Source organism: Corvus hawaiiensis, chromosome 11, assembly GCF_020740725.1.
Source record: "Corvus hawaiiensis isolate bCorHaw1 chromosome 11, bCorHaw1.pri.cur, whole genome shotgun sequence".
In the NCBI taxonomy this organism is placed as follows: Eukaryota; Metazoa; Chordata; class Aves; order Passeriformes; family Corvidae; genus Corvus; species Corvus hawaiiensis.
Window position 1 is genome coordinate 19,677,070 of NC_063223.1, and position 13,726 is coordinate 19,690,795.

Below are 13,726 nucleotides of genomic sequence, written 5' to 3' on the forward strand. Positions count from 1 at the left end.
CACTGTCGTGGGCATTCTCCAGAATAATGAAATCTCTGGAAGATGAGGAGATTGAAATGTAGTGGAACTCCACTGGTGCAGCAAACAGTGTTCACTCTAATTACTAATCAGGGTTTTTTTGGAAATCAGAGTATGTTTGACATACTCAAGTGATAGCAGATATTTGCCTGTTGTTGTGTACAACAACAGATCCAACTGGGGTTGGAGTTTGCCTGACATCCAGGATAAAACATTTGGGTTGTGTGACCTTTCCAGGTGGATTAGCCCAGCTACATGAACAAGGAATATCTGTCAATTGACTTGGTGCTTATGTTGCTACAGCCAGGATCAAACATTCTTCCTTAGCTTTATGAGTATTGTCTAAAGTTGAAAAATAATTCACTGGGGACACACATGACAAAAAAAAGAAACAAAAAACCCCCAACCAAAGACTGAAGCCTGTCATGCACATTAGCAGTTCTCAACCATGTCTGCTGCTTTAATAGTCTTTGTCAAACTACCTCTTCCTTGCTTTGCTTCAGAACTGTTTGTCATTAAACACAGGGTTTCTTCTTCCAGAAAACCGCATAGGAAGTTCAGGACTTGTATTTTGCAAGTGGATACAGATTTTTCAAGGCAGTGTGGTTTAAAAATGGTTTTTATGAATAAATTAATAAAGGCTACATCAGCTGGTACTGTTAAAATAAGCAGTGATCATTCTGCTGAACCAAGAAGTCTGTTTGTTGAAAAGTAAATAGCTCCAGCATTTCGACTTAATTTTTTGGTCATAGGTTTGAACATTTTTTTTTTTTTTAAACAGGAAATCCTTTCACATGTGTGCATCTTAACTATTAAAATTCTGTAGCTGTGTCTCATTACAGTTTTCCTACCCCGTTTTGTTTTCTAAACTGTAGCATTAGCTCCCTGTATCAAGCCCTCTTTCTCTGTCCCTCAGATATGAGCAACATCAGTGGTAGCTGGTCATCATTAAGAAACAAAGTGAAACTGGTCTTCAGGGGCTTGTACCTTGCATGGTTATGGAGAACAAACTTAATATTCTACAAAACAATGCTTCCTGCCTTTTGTGAAGATAAAATGTTCTTTGTTTCCTACTGTGTTGTGATCCTGACAAGAGCATCATAAAGACTTCAGTTATCTTTTTTTGGCAAAATCAGAAGGGATTCAGTCAAACCAGCCTCCTAAAGAAGTTATAGTGGAGTTTTGTTCATTTGTGGTTTGCTGGTTTGTTTTTTTTTCTTTTATTCCTTTTCTAAATTGCTCCTGAGTTTAAGGCCGTGCATCTGATCCTGCCAATTTTACCTTTCCCAGAGCTGGGAGCAGTGAGGCCTGTGCTGCTCCTTGGGGATTGCAGCTGGGCTTTGTGCAGGACTTGCTGGGCAGAAATCTGTTGCATAGGCTTGGCGTTTGTCAGTCCCCCAAGGACATCCCTCCCCTTCCCCATGTGCTGATAAGTATTCTGTCTTTTCCTTTGATCCTCTGATGAAAAGTGCATGCTTCATCTCCGACTTGTGAGTGATGTTTCTTTCTCTTTTTTCTCTCTCCTTGTCTTAATTTCCTGGCTTCTCTCCTGTTCCTTTCCCTTTATTCTCTCCCCTTTGTTTCTGATGCAGAGATGAAGATTGTTGGGTGTAAGTTTCTGCTTTTCTGTGTAATGTCTGCTTTTTGCTTGCTTTTTTCCCATTTTCATATCTTCCATGGAATGTTGGGATTGGTAAAGACAGTGAATCATAACATCACAGGGAAACTTTGGCAACAGGGAGGTGGAGACTTTGTTTATCTTCATACCACAGAGTTTCAGGCAAATTTAGTAACTGTGACAGGTGAATCAGTGAGAAACAGGAGAGAAACATCTCAGCATCTGTTCAGTCAGTGAGCACAAAGTCATGGCAAAAATACATTAAGGAAAGAACGTGGTAAAATCCATCAGCCATTCTCAGAATGTTCATGGCAAGAGTGTTAACGAGACCAAAAGACATAATTATGTCATAATTATCACCGAAAAGTGTCTACAGGGAGAATAAAAGTATTATTGTCATAAATAAACTTGTGGAAATGGAAAGTTAGAGGAGAGAAAAAGCATTAAAAAACAACTTCCTACTACCGAAAGGCAACTATTCCAGGGAAATCACTGCATTTAAAAAGGGCATTGTATAAATTCTTTTCTATACATAGAAGCCAAACAATGGGTAGCAAATAACATAATAAGTATTGCTTGTCCCTTTTCTTTGAAATAATTGTGTTCTCCTCAGTGAAAGCTGGAGAAGCACACGGAGTTAAACTTGCATAATGTTCTCTTTAGAGAAAAAAAAAAGCTAATTTAATTTGCCATACAGGCAGCAGATAAAAGCTTTGTTTCCCCTTGCTGCTGTAATATTGCTCACAGTGATGTTAATAGTTGCTCACTGTAACTATTTCAAGAATTAGGCCTTAAAAAAAGCCTGCTGCCTGGCTGGTGAGGGGACAGAGAGAAGTGAGCTGCTGAAATGGGTGGAATGTGATCCCCAGAGTGGGGGACAGTGCCAGGAATGCAGTGGGAATATAGAGGGGCTTCACAGGGCTGTCAGAGGGGATGTCACTGTTAAAGCCAGGGACAATGACACAGTGGGAGGATTCGATTGGGAACAAGTCCCGAGGGGCAGCCAGGAAGCAGGACAGGGGTGCTGGAGACCCTTCCCCCTGAGCCAAGGCCAGTTTGTTCATGTCCCCTTGGTTTGGAAGAGCGATGTGATGAGCACAAAGCTGCTTCTGTCAGCCTCAGCTGTGCTGAAGTCCCTGCCCTTCCCAGGGAGCTGTGTGTTTGCACGGGGAGGCAGCTGCAGCTCCAGGTGAGGGTGGAGTTTTGCTGTTTGAGATCAGGGTCTCATCACTGGCCCCCTCCAAAGCAGCAGCTTCCAGGGAAGAGCCATCCAGAGAGGGAATGTCTGGGATAATGTGAGTCTCAGCCAGGAAACAGAGCCGTTCCCCTGCAAAGAGCTTGGACGAGTACAGCCAGAACCTGTGATAACACTGCACATGAATAGAAATCCTCTACATTTTATACTTTGCTTCAAAGCCTTTCTGTGCTGGCCCAAGTTCTCAGTTTGAGCTGCTGTAACTTGGCTCAGGTCAGGGGGTGGTGCTGATTGGCTCTGGTTGTTCATTGATAGATGGGACATAAATGCACGGGTTTGGGTTTTCTTCAGAAGCCATTGTGAAGATGCTCTGATTATCTTTCTTGCCCATTCACTCTTCTGTGAAATGCCACTATTTTTGAAGAGATGCCAAACCCAGGGGTGTTAGAGAGTCCAGCAGACAGTGCATCACAGTATGGGGCCCTAAGTGAATAGGACCAGCTCAGCAATTTGTTAAGCATAGACACTAATATTTAGATTTTTTTTTTCCCTTGGCTGCCTAAATTGTAAGACTAAACTTTCATCTTAAAAACTCCAATATTCTCTGGATAAAGAGCTATTTTACTAAGTTAGTTGAAACTGCACCTACACGTGCAGACTGCTGGGAGCTGCCACTTTGCTCCAGCTTACAACAGGGATATATTACATGTCCACAGAGTCCCAAAACATTGACAGCTCAGGAAAAAAAAGTTGTTAGAATTGAGTTATCAGAAATTTGTGTCTTTCTCCTGTAGAAACTTCTGTGAATTATGTCCCCTTTTTTGATACAGTATTCTCCTGCACAAAACAGGGACTGTTCCTGTCCTCGGAGTCCAAAATATTTAGGATCCCTGAATAAAAAGTGTTTGATTGCATGCAGAGAGTTCCTGTAAATTGTTACTACTTTGCAGTACAAGTAACTGGTCAGTCTTCCAGTGGAAATTCTACACACCCTGTCAGGATAAACTCCCATTTCTTCTGCTGCAGACCAGACAAGGAGTGGCTGTTGGGCTGCTTCAGGTTGTTAAGTCTGGAAAATATAAATAACTATTTGGAAGTCTTCCAGTACATTCCTTTATACTGCAAATGCAAAATCAATATTTGGCTCATGTAGCCTTCACCACCACTCCTTTTTGCCCCCATTACTATTAAAATAGTTTCAGGTGGTATGAGAAAGGATTTCCTTTCAATACAAGTGAACCTCCCCAAGCTATACTTGATTTATAATTTAAACAACTGTACATTGGACATTAGGCTTTGTAAATAGGTTAGAACTGACAAACAAAACAAAACCCCAATAAAGATGAAGGGAGTTGATAAAGGAAGAGCGCCATAACACATCAGAAAATGATTTCTTTTATATTATTGTGGAAAATACTGTCTTTCAAGGCATTTGATACGGAATTAATGTCAGTAACCAAGTATATAAAAAGTGCATGGATAATGCTATAAAGAAGTTTACTTTTGTTTTTAACTGGAAAACAATTGTAGAGAGATGGGCTTTGAAACAAATACCATTCTGTAACCTCTCGTGGAGTGTTCAGTTCATCCCTGACAGCCATCCAGCACAGAGACCTCAGCTTAAAATGACATCAGCAGGCTTTGCTCTATAAATACCCATGGCCCACTGGCCTTGTAGCACTTTTTATTCCTGTTCTGATGGGAGGCCATGGCTCACCCAGTTTTTTGCTCTGTGCTGCTGTTTGGGAAGGCCTGAGGCCTCTGTGGTCCAAGCTGAGGTACCAGCCTGGTTTTGCCCCAAAATGCAGGATTTGCTGTCACAAGCACAGGGCTGTTTATGCAGTCATTTGCATGAATGGTCTGATGCCTTAAACAAGTTCATTTTTTCTCTCTTTCTGATGGAATCAATGTGGGCAAAGCCTTGTGTGCCCAGATTCCTGCCTTGGCACGTCACTGTCAGTGCAGGCTGGAGCTGACCAGGCCACTCCTGGTCCTACTGATGCTCCTGTGGTGGAGCCACTGCCAGCTGCCCCTGCCTGGGGCTGAGTGTTCCTCTGGCCCTGCACACTCAGAGCAGAGATTGCAATAAACTGCTCTGTGCTCAAGCATTTGCCCTGGGTTCTCTGCAGCCCACTGGGGTATCAGAGCTCAAATCCCTCAAAACCACAAGCAAATGGAGGAAAAAAAAAAGGCTTATGAGGCATCAGGTCAAGTGATATGTTGGGAAAAGGAGATTGCTCATTTTAGGAAGGTGATTGTCACCAAAATAATCACCATACCTGATGGTTAGATGCTTTTTGTCTTTGTCAGATTTACTTCCTATTTTTACTGTATGTAGTGACTTTTTCTATTTTTTTAAGATCCCACAGACTGTTTTTACAAGAGAAGATGCACTGTTATACTTCACTGTAATACTTTTTCCCATCTTTTCCCTTAATTTTTGTGCAAATCCACTGGTTTTAAGATCCTTCTACGCCCCACCCCAAAGGCATTTTTTTTTAATTAGTGGAGTAATATCCCTCCTGTTAAGCTTAATAGAAGATAAGATGCTATATATAACCAAATGCTGCCTTTAATTTAGGCTGGAAAATGATTTGCTATCTGACATTAGACTTTGTATAGCCAGGCTGCCTTCCAGAAAAGAGGTCATAAACAGGGAGCTCCAAAATGCTAATTATAGTGAATACTATTAATTTCTGTTAAGATCTACAGCATACAAATTGAAACTTTTTTCCTAATGGTGCAAACCACTGAGAAAAAGGGATGGAGTCTGTTTAGCAGGAGGATTTTCAAAACAAAAGGCCCAACTTAAACCATATTTTGCGATGAGTTTTTTATTTCCTTGCTGTCCCTATAATCAGGATAGAGGTAACTCAGCTTGGTTTGGAACCCCAAGATAATTTTCTCTTATTGTGGCCCGTGGATTGTTGCATTTGATGGCTGTGCTTTGATGAGCAAAACCAGATTGAATATCCGGGGTCTTTCACCAGGCTCTTGCTGTCATCTTTTCTCTTTAATGACCCCTGGCAGCTCAGCCTCTGGCTGGGAGGTGTTCCCAGCACTGAACCTGCAGGAGAGGGAGGCTCATGGCAAAAGCAGCACATTCTGCACACAGATTCCCATTCACATGACTGGCAGCCACAGAGCTGGATTTTCCACGCTGAAAGCGTTGTACTTATCTCCAGAAATAAAATTGAAAGTAAAGGCAGGACTGAAAGCTTCTATTGTTTGTCCCTACAGTTGATTAAGGAACAAGTTCTGTGGGGTTATAGACTTGAGGAAGAATGTGAAGTGCTGCTTTGAGGGGCACAAAAGGATGTCCCTCAATGCCTGAAAACAAATGCTGCCTTATTTCATTGTGCTTCTGATTAATACACAGATTTAACTGCATCAGCTTCTCCAAGTGGAAGAAGTCAGACATTGAAGGAGTCTCTGCTTTGCTGGATAACCATTCCATTACTTCGTTATTTAGTGTCTTGAGGCTGATTAACAAAATACTTGCCTTGAAAGGGTTTAAATTTTTATTTTAATTTTTGGGGTATTTTTATATATTGCCCTTTAGTACGTTTGCCTTTCTGGCAAGTAGATTAAAAAAAGTGTTAAGTGTGAACCATCATAAAATGGTGATAGTAACTAAATCTTACAGAAAAATAGGTGTTACCTGCTATCCTTTTGGTGTAGGCATTAGAATTGACCACTTTAGTTTTGAAAGCAGTTTCCCAAATCAGATTCTAAAATAAAACCAAACCAAGTGAGCTACAGTCTGTGAAATTCAGGATAACAAGATCTGAGACACAAGCATTTCTGTTTCTGAATATAGTCATTTGGTCTGAAAGCTCCTGAAAATGACGTAGTGAGAAGCTGGCAAGTGTCCACACTGCCTGCTTTCATATAGCCATGCATATGGTTACCAGAGGCCAGCCAGAAATCTAGCAGAAACTACATTTATAATTCCTTCTTAATCCAGCTGAACTGAATTGTGACCAGTTTCCCAAAAAGGCTGCTTATATTTTATTGTTATGATAAAAGGAAATTATGAAAATACAGAAAATCCTTGAAGGGCTAACTGAACATAATGTTATGCTGATCGTCACAAAAATACTTATTTTTCTTAAAATATATTGGAAATAGGAAGTCTGAAGCTAAGGATGTTTTGTCAGGCTTAGCCTGACACTTCCAGCTCAGCTAGCAAGGCAAAGTATAGGAGTAAGAGGGTTTTTCCCTTCCCCACTTACACAATTAAAGCCAGTATTGATCCTGAGTTCACATTATTAAAGGCATTACTAACAATGGTCTGATTTGATGCACTGATATTAAACTGTTCATCCTTATTAACAATTAACTTGCTGCTTGGAATGATTTGGGCATCAGCCATCGTCTTGCAGAACACAGAAAATGATTTGCAGAATGGAACTGGGACGGCCCCGGTGTCCCTGTGGAGTTTAAGGCTGTGGCTCCGCTCTGTCCCCGCAGGTGACATCCGGAATGACCTGTACCTGACCCTGGAGAAGGGGGACTTCGAAAGGGGTGGCAAAAGTGTGCAGAAGAACATCGAGGTGACCATGTATGTGCTCTATGCCGATGGAGAAATCCTGAAGGTAAGTGCTCCTTTCCCTGAGAGCCCCAGGTGCTGCCTCCAGGGACACATCCTCTTGTTCCAGAGTCTGATGCAAGGGAAGAGCTAAAATCAAACTGGCTCTCTCTCTCTCGTTTTTTTTTTTTTTTATTGTGAAGTCTGTAAGCTCTGTATTATGGTCAGTTATAAATTTGTAAGGATTTGGAGCACTTCCCTTATATGGGGATAGAAGACTTGGAGAAATACTCATAAACTGAAAAGCCTGTGTGATTTCCAAATGTGATGTCAGTGGCTAAAGTAAAAGAATTTAGAGTAACTGTAATCAGAACTGAGGAGTATATGGCATATCAAAAATTAAATAATGTGTGTCATACAACATGATGAAATGCAATTCCAAGGGGGACTTCTGAATCTGAGTTGTTGCGTTACAGTACTGAATGTAGTTCTGGAAAATAACTTTGAATAAAATTTCACCCTGGGTTGGCTCCATTCCAGCTGGGGATGGGGATTGTTTATGTTTCCTGTTTTACCTCCTTTGTTCTTTCAGTTTTATTGAAGAGAAGGAGGTGGGTGGGAGGTTGTGAATATAGAGAAGTAAACAGGAAGTATTTCAGCATGAGCAGCTATCAGAAATAGCTCCCCCCTACCTTTTCTTTTACCTCCACTGCAATAAAATGGGCTTTGTAGCCATTACTGGGGAGAGTCTAAACACCTAAAAGTGTTTGTGTATCAAACACATTGCCACAATCTTCTGGTTTTAATTGAAAGGAGAACTTTTATTAGTACAACTGCTTGTGGTTTCATTAAAAGTAAAGTGTATTTCTTGTAAGGAACTCGTTTATGCTCAGAGCTGCTGCAGGAAGATCAGAGTCCTCTTCCGTTCAACTGCCTAAGCTTTTCAAACTGAGTGGCAAATTTTTAATCATCAGCTGATTTCACAGAGTCTGCTGAGAACCAAGAGAGGTCCCTCAAACTGCAGTATCAGCATCTTCAAATGCTAACGTACATAATGGTGGCCAGTTATACCACAACGGGGCCCAATGATTACATACAAAAGCCAGATAATTTCTAGACGTTATCAGTCTTAAGTTCAGTGATTTTGGTTGGAATGGTCATTCACAGAGATGAGGTTGGTTTTTCTTGTCTTTGCCTGTTACTACTATTGTAAAGTACACTAAGGCTTTACATGAAGAGTGGGATGGGCATGGCACAAACACTGTAAAGGGTCAGTCCAATTAGAAAGAAAAATCAGGTGAACAGATTGTCCTGAGAAGTTGTGGCTGCCCCATCCCTGGAAGTGCTCAAGGCCAGGTTGGATGGAACTCTGAGTGACCTGGTCTGGTGGAAGGTGCCCCTGCCCCATGGCAGGGTGTTGGAACAAGATGAACTTTAAAGTCCTTTCCAACCCAAACCATTCTAGGATTTGCCATAAAGGAGAGACTTTATTCATAAAGGATCTTTGTGGTGTTTTTAAATTTAAGCCACATACTTAAAAGAAACACTCTATGCCAGCTTTTATGGTATTGCTCCTCTGTATGGTTGCAGCCAAAGCAGCAAAGACACTTGGTTTGTGTCAAGGAGATCTTTGGTTCCTGGTGTTTCATGATGCCTGTGAATGTGGGCAGAACACTGAGAGTTCAGCTATAGACCCTGGAGCACTGCTGTTCCTGGGTGGAATACCCCTCCACTATTCCTGCCCCATGGCCTTTCTGCAGCAGAGCTGCCAACAGAGACAGTGGGTGCAGAGTTACACAAGACAAGGGGAAATGGCCAGAGTTTTCATCTGGTATTAGAGTAAAATCCCTAAACTTTTCCCAACCAGCAGCACAATCCAAATCTAAATTGTGCCTTTGTGAAGCCTTTAGCAGAACCATGCACAGCATTAATGAGAATTTTCTCAGCTCCTCATTGCTGCTGAGTGGATCTTGATCCAGAAATAGTCCTATTGAAAGAAGTGAAATTACCTCCAGAATGTAGTGCTGTTCAAAATGAAAATGAGAATTTCATTTTCAAAATGGTCTTACTCAATTGTTAGTATCTTTCAATATAGTCTGAACAATTAAAAAAAAAAAATCCCTTGACACATTTCTCACTTCTTTCTTCTTTCTGTTCCAGTAGCAGCAATAACCCATGAATTGCAAGGCACACCTTTAACAATGGATATTTCCTGATAGTTTTTCTAGTTTAGCTTCCCTTCCCTGCCTCTGCCCTCTAATTCCCCTGCATATTTGGGTCTCAGGGTCACCAGGTGTCTGGAGATTAGTTTGATGTTTGTATTTTGCAGATCACAATTCAGAATTAAAGATTTACCAGTCTGCCCTCCTCAGACTATAGAGGGTAGTATAACTGCATGGGAACTAAGTTAACAACCAGAAGGAGAGACTATTCATTTATTTGAAGTTCATACTGTGAAACTGCATTCAAAGGTTGGCCATTTGCCAGGTGGCTTCTTGAGGGGACAAAAAAAGCTCACATTAAAATTTGAATTTTTACTGTACCTTGCAGAGGAAATAGAAATACTGTTTTGTTTTTTCCTAAGAGCCTAGTGCAGAATGAGGTTTTGGAATTGCTGTGTTGAAGCCCAACCAGTTACCCTTGCAACAAAATAGAACTGGGCTCTTAGAGGTGTTCTGGGTTGCAATACTGGCACTGCTCTCTACTAACCTGTTGTTATCTGCAACACTTAATTCTTGTTGCTGTATTAAAAAATGTGGGGTTGTGGCTCATCCCATGTGGTTGCTGAGGATTATTTGAGAGGACTGAGTTGTATGAGTTCAGCCTTCAGTCACTCAGTTTGGATCAGAGCCTTTGCAGTGAGTCTCTGTCCTGGTAGGCTGTCCTTGCACTGAATCCCAGAATTCCAGAGAGCTTTTCTTCCCTTTTGGGCTCCTTCACAAATTCTTTACTTTCTCAAAGGCAGCAAATTATTGACAGAGGTTGAACTAACTGTGACTGGTTAATGGGATATTCTTGACTGGGTAATCAGATGATTACAGATTTAAAAAATCAATATTCTAGTATTTTCTAGGGCTAGAATTTAGAGATGCCTTGGGGAAATGACCAGTGGTTCTGCTTGTCATCATACTGTTCCCTGGAGGGTTTCTACATCAGAATTTATATTATACATTGTGGTCTGGGTCTGCTTAGCTTCTGGTTCTTCCTGGATTCATTATCCTTGGAGATGCTAAAAGTGAAGAATCTCCAAGCTGTCTTTTTTTCTGCTTGGTTTTATGAGATGTTGTATCTTCTGGATCTCTTTGTAAGTGCTGGGTCTAGAGGCTGGGTTAGTGCTGATATATAAAAAACGTGCTTCCTGCTGCATGTCTTCATCACAAAGGAGCTTTTACTGTCCTTATTTCAGGACTTCAATATTTATCCTATTTTCCTTCACTTGTATTCTAAGGATTTTTTTATTTTCTAAACAATACCAGTTCATATTTTTCTTCATCTGTCTTTTGTGAATACATATATTGGACAAGATCTGAGTTTGTTATATCTGAAGGCAGAAACTTAGATCCAATTATGTTTTTAGGTGATGAGTATTATATACAAATTCTTTGCTTACCACTGAGGAAGTAACTTGATCAGAATTTTTTGGGATACTTGGTGAGGCTGGGTGGTTGTAGTTTTGAAAGATGAACATTTGTAAAGAGCTTGGAAAGATCAGTTACCATTTCTCAACTGAGATACTGGAGCAGAAATCTGGTTAAAGGATCTTTTCAGAGAAGGCTAATATTACAAGTGATGGTTCTACTGTGTCCTGTTTTTTGGACTCAATTTTATATATTTGGACTTAGGTGCTTATTGTGTCGACTCAGTGCTTGATGGAAAACTTAGCTTAAATAATAACTTAAGATACTGGGATTCACCTGGTATCACAGGTCTCCTAGTTCACCCTTTGACCCAAAACACAGTCTGAAGATCTCCTAAAGAATTCCACATTTCATTGTGTCTGAATTCCTGCTTCTGACTCTTCTTTTATGTCTACAGAAAGCCACGAATTATATAAAGGTTATCACTGGGTAATAAAATGACTCATGGGTGGTGATGTGATGCCTTTAATGCTGGATTGTTTTCTTTTGTGGCAGGACTGCATCAGCCTGGGCTCCGGGGAGCCGAGCAGGAGCGCCTACCACTCCTTTGTGCTGTACCACAACAACAGCCCTCGCTGGGGGGAGATCATCAAGCTGCCCATCCCCATCGACAGGTTCCGGGGCTCCCACCTGCGCTTCGAGTTCCGCCACTGCTCCAGTGAGTGCCCCCCCTGCCCAGGGCAATTCCAAAAGGCCCCAGCTCCTTCTACTGCCAGTTTAAATCTGGATGAGGCTGTCACTGGGTGGAAAGCAGGAATGAGAGACCAGCCTGAAATACAGTGAAGGGGCATTGCTAAGCAGCCTTTTGCTGAATTTATCACACAAGGCACTAAAAACATGGTGAACGATCAGTGCAGGGCAAAGCACTTTGTAGATGTTTGTCCCTGCTGTTCTTTTGTTGCGTTTTTCTGTAGAATGTTTTCTTTGGAGGATAAACAGTTTAGATTTTGCTGTTTGGCATGTCTCTGTTTGATTTGAAGCTTGTCAGTCCTTTACACAGAATTAGAAAAAAGAAATTAGAATTAGAAAAGTTGTTTGTTCTGTAAGCTGCTTGTTTTCTTTTAGGCATGTGGAGAAGTTGGTGAGTAATCTTGTATATATTGACAGACAGGGTACATACAAAGACAATTCCTTCTTTCTGTCTCTTGCTGCAGCAAAAGACAAGGGAGAAAAGAAGCTCTTTGGTTTTGCATTCACCCCATTGATGAGAGATGATGGCACGACCTTGTCGGATGATATCCATGAGCTTTATGTTTATAAGGTACCAGTTCTCTGCAGACTTTTCACTGCTCATCTCTACACCATTACTTAAATGAGTAATGGTCATTACATTATCCTTTTCCCCCCTTATTAGAAGTGTGTGAGAACAGATTAATAGTAGTTTCAAAATTTTATACATTCAAAATCACATGGTTTGGATAGAGCCCTTCTATTCTAGGTGCAGTTCACCTTTTCCGTCCAGCTGACGATGATTTATCTGCTGTTAATGCCATCCATTTTGACTTCAAACATGCTGGTGTTCATGAGCATTCAGCACTTCTGCCAGCCTAAGGCACTGCTCTGTGCCTTTGTAAGATGACATTGTGCTGGACTCAAATGCCTCATGCTGCAGGGCCACAGCTTGGCAGCCCTGCAGCAAGAGATTTGGGCTTTGGGGTTTTTCCTTCCTGCTGATTCACCTGGGTTTATTTGTTCAGTACAATTTTCAGGCAGCAGCACTTAGTTTACAGGTGGGAGAACTGGTGAGTTCTAAGGAGGCAGTGGCTGGAGACCACTCTGTAGAGCTGGGTCTGCTCTGGGCATGTCCAGGCCCCAAAGCACAGCTTTTCCTTAGAAGCGTTGGTGTGCACCCACAAAAATCCCAACACAAGCACTGCTGGGCAACTGCTGACAGGCTGTGGGCATGTGATGAGATGGGCAAGGTACAACTGTGTCCCTTGTGCTGTCCCTGCAGTGTGATGAGAATAGCACATTCAACAACCACGCGCTGTACCTGGGGCTGCCCTGCTGCAAGGAGGATTACAACGGCTGCCCCAACATCCCCTCCAGCCTCATCTTCCAGCGCAGCACCAAAGAGACCTTCTCAGTCTCCACACAGCTCTCTTCTACCAAACTGACCCAGAATGGTGAGTTGCTGATCCCTCAGAACTGCCCGAGGAAGCAAGAATTAGGAAAGAGAGAAAAAAAATTCACTGTTAGCACTTCTGCACAATCCAAAGTTTGTTTTGTTTGGCTTTTACAGAGTTGCTAAGTAAATAAGATTTTTTACCAGCAACATCCCTAAAGCACAAGCAGACAGGAGTGGATTGTCCACAGTGCAGTGTCAAGTCACACAGTGCTTTTTAAAGCACTTTACCATTCCTCTATTCCTTTCTCCATTAGCAGGATTGACTCACTCCATATTGTCCTTCTTGTTTTCCATGATATTTATATATAAATGCGTGTGTATATATATATATATGTATGTCATTTCCCAAGAAGTGTGGACTGCAACAAGAGGTGGAGTGCAACATGATGAATCTCTGGTGGGTCTGGGGTTGCCATTCTTCCCTCTGTGTGTGGTTCTAGCTCTTCTTCCTCCCTCTCTCTGCAGTGGATCTGCTTGCCCTGCTCAAATGGAAGGCTTACCCAGATCGAGTGATGGATATTCTGGGAAGACTGAGACATGTCAGTGGCGAGGAGATTGTTAAGGTACTACATGAAATAACAGTAGTTATTCATGTATC

At 41.7% G+C, this 13,726-nt stretch overlaps 1 protein-coding gene across 11 annotated transcripts in view; it reads left to right on the plus strand.

Moving 5' to 3' along the window:
* The window catches only part of DOCK3 (dedicator of cytokinesis 3), a 185,539-nt gene that overhangs the window by 108,591 nt on the left and 63,222 nt on the right, over positions 1-13,726 (plus strand). For all 11 annotated transcript variants that reach the window (XM_048315970.1, XM_048315971.1, XM_048315976.1 and 8 more), the window contains exons 15-19: positions 7,305-7,429; positions 11,496-11,658; positions 12,155-12,261; positions 12,955-13,126; positions 13,594-13,691. In XM_048315970.1, the coding sequence (XP_048171927.1) occupies positions 7,305-7,429; positions 11,496-11,658; positions 12,155-12,261; positions 12,955-13,126; positions 13,594-13,691 (665 nt within the window). The remainder of the gene's footprint in view (positions 1-7,304; positions 7,430-11,495; positions 11,659-12,154; positions 12,262-12,954; positions 13,127-13,593; positions 13,692-13,726) is intronic.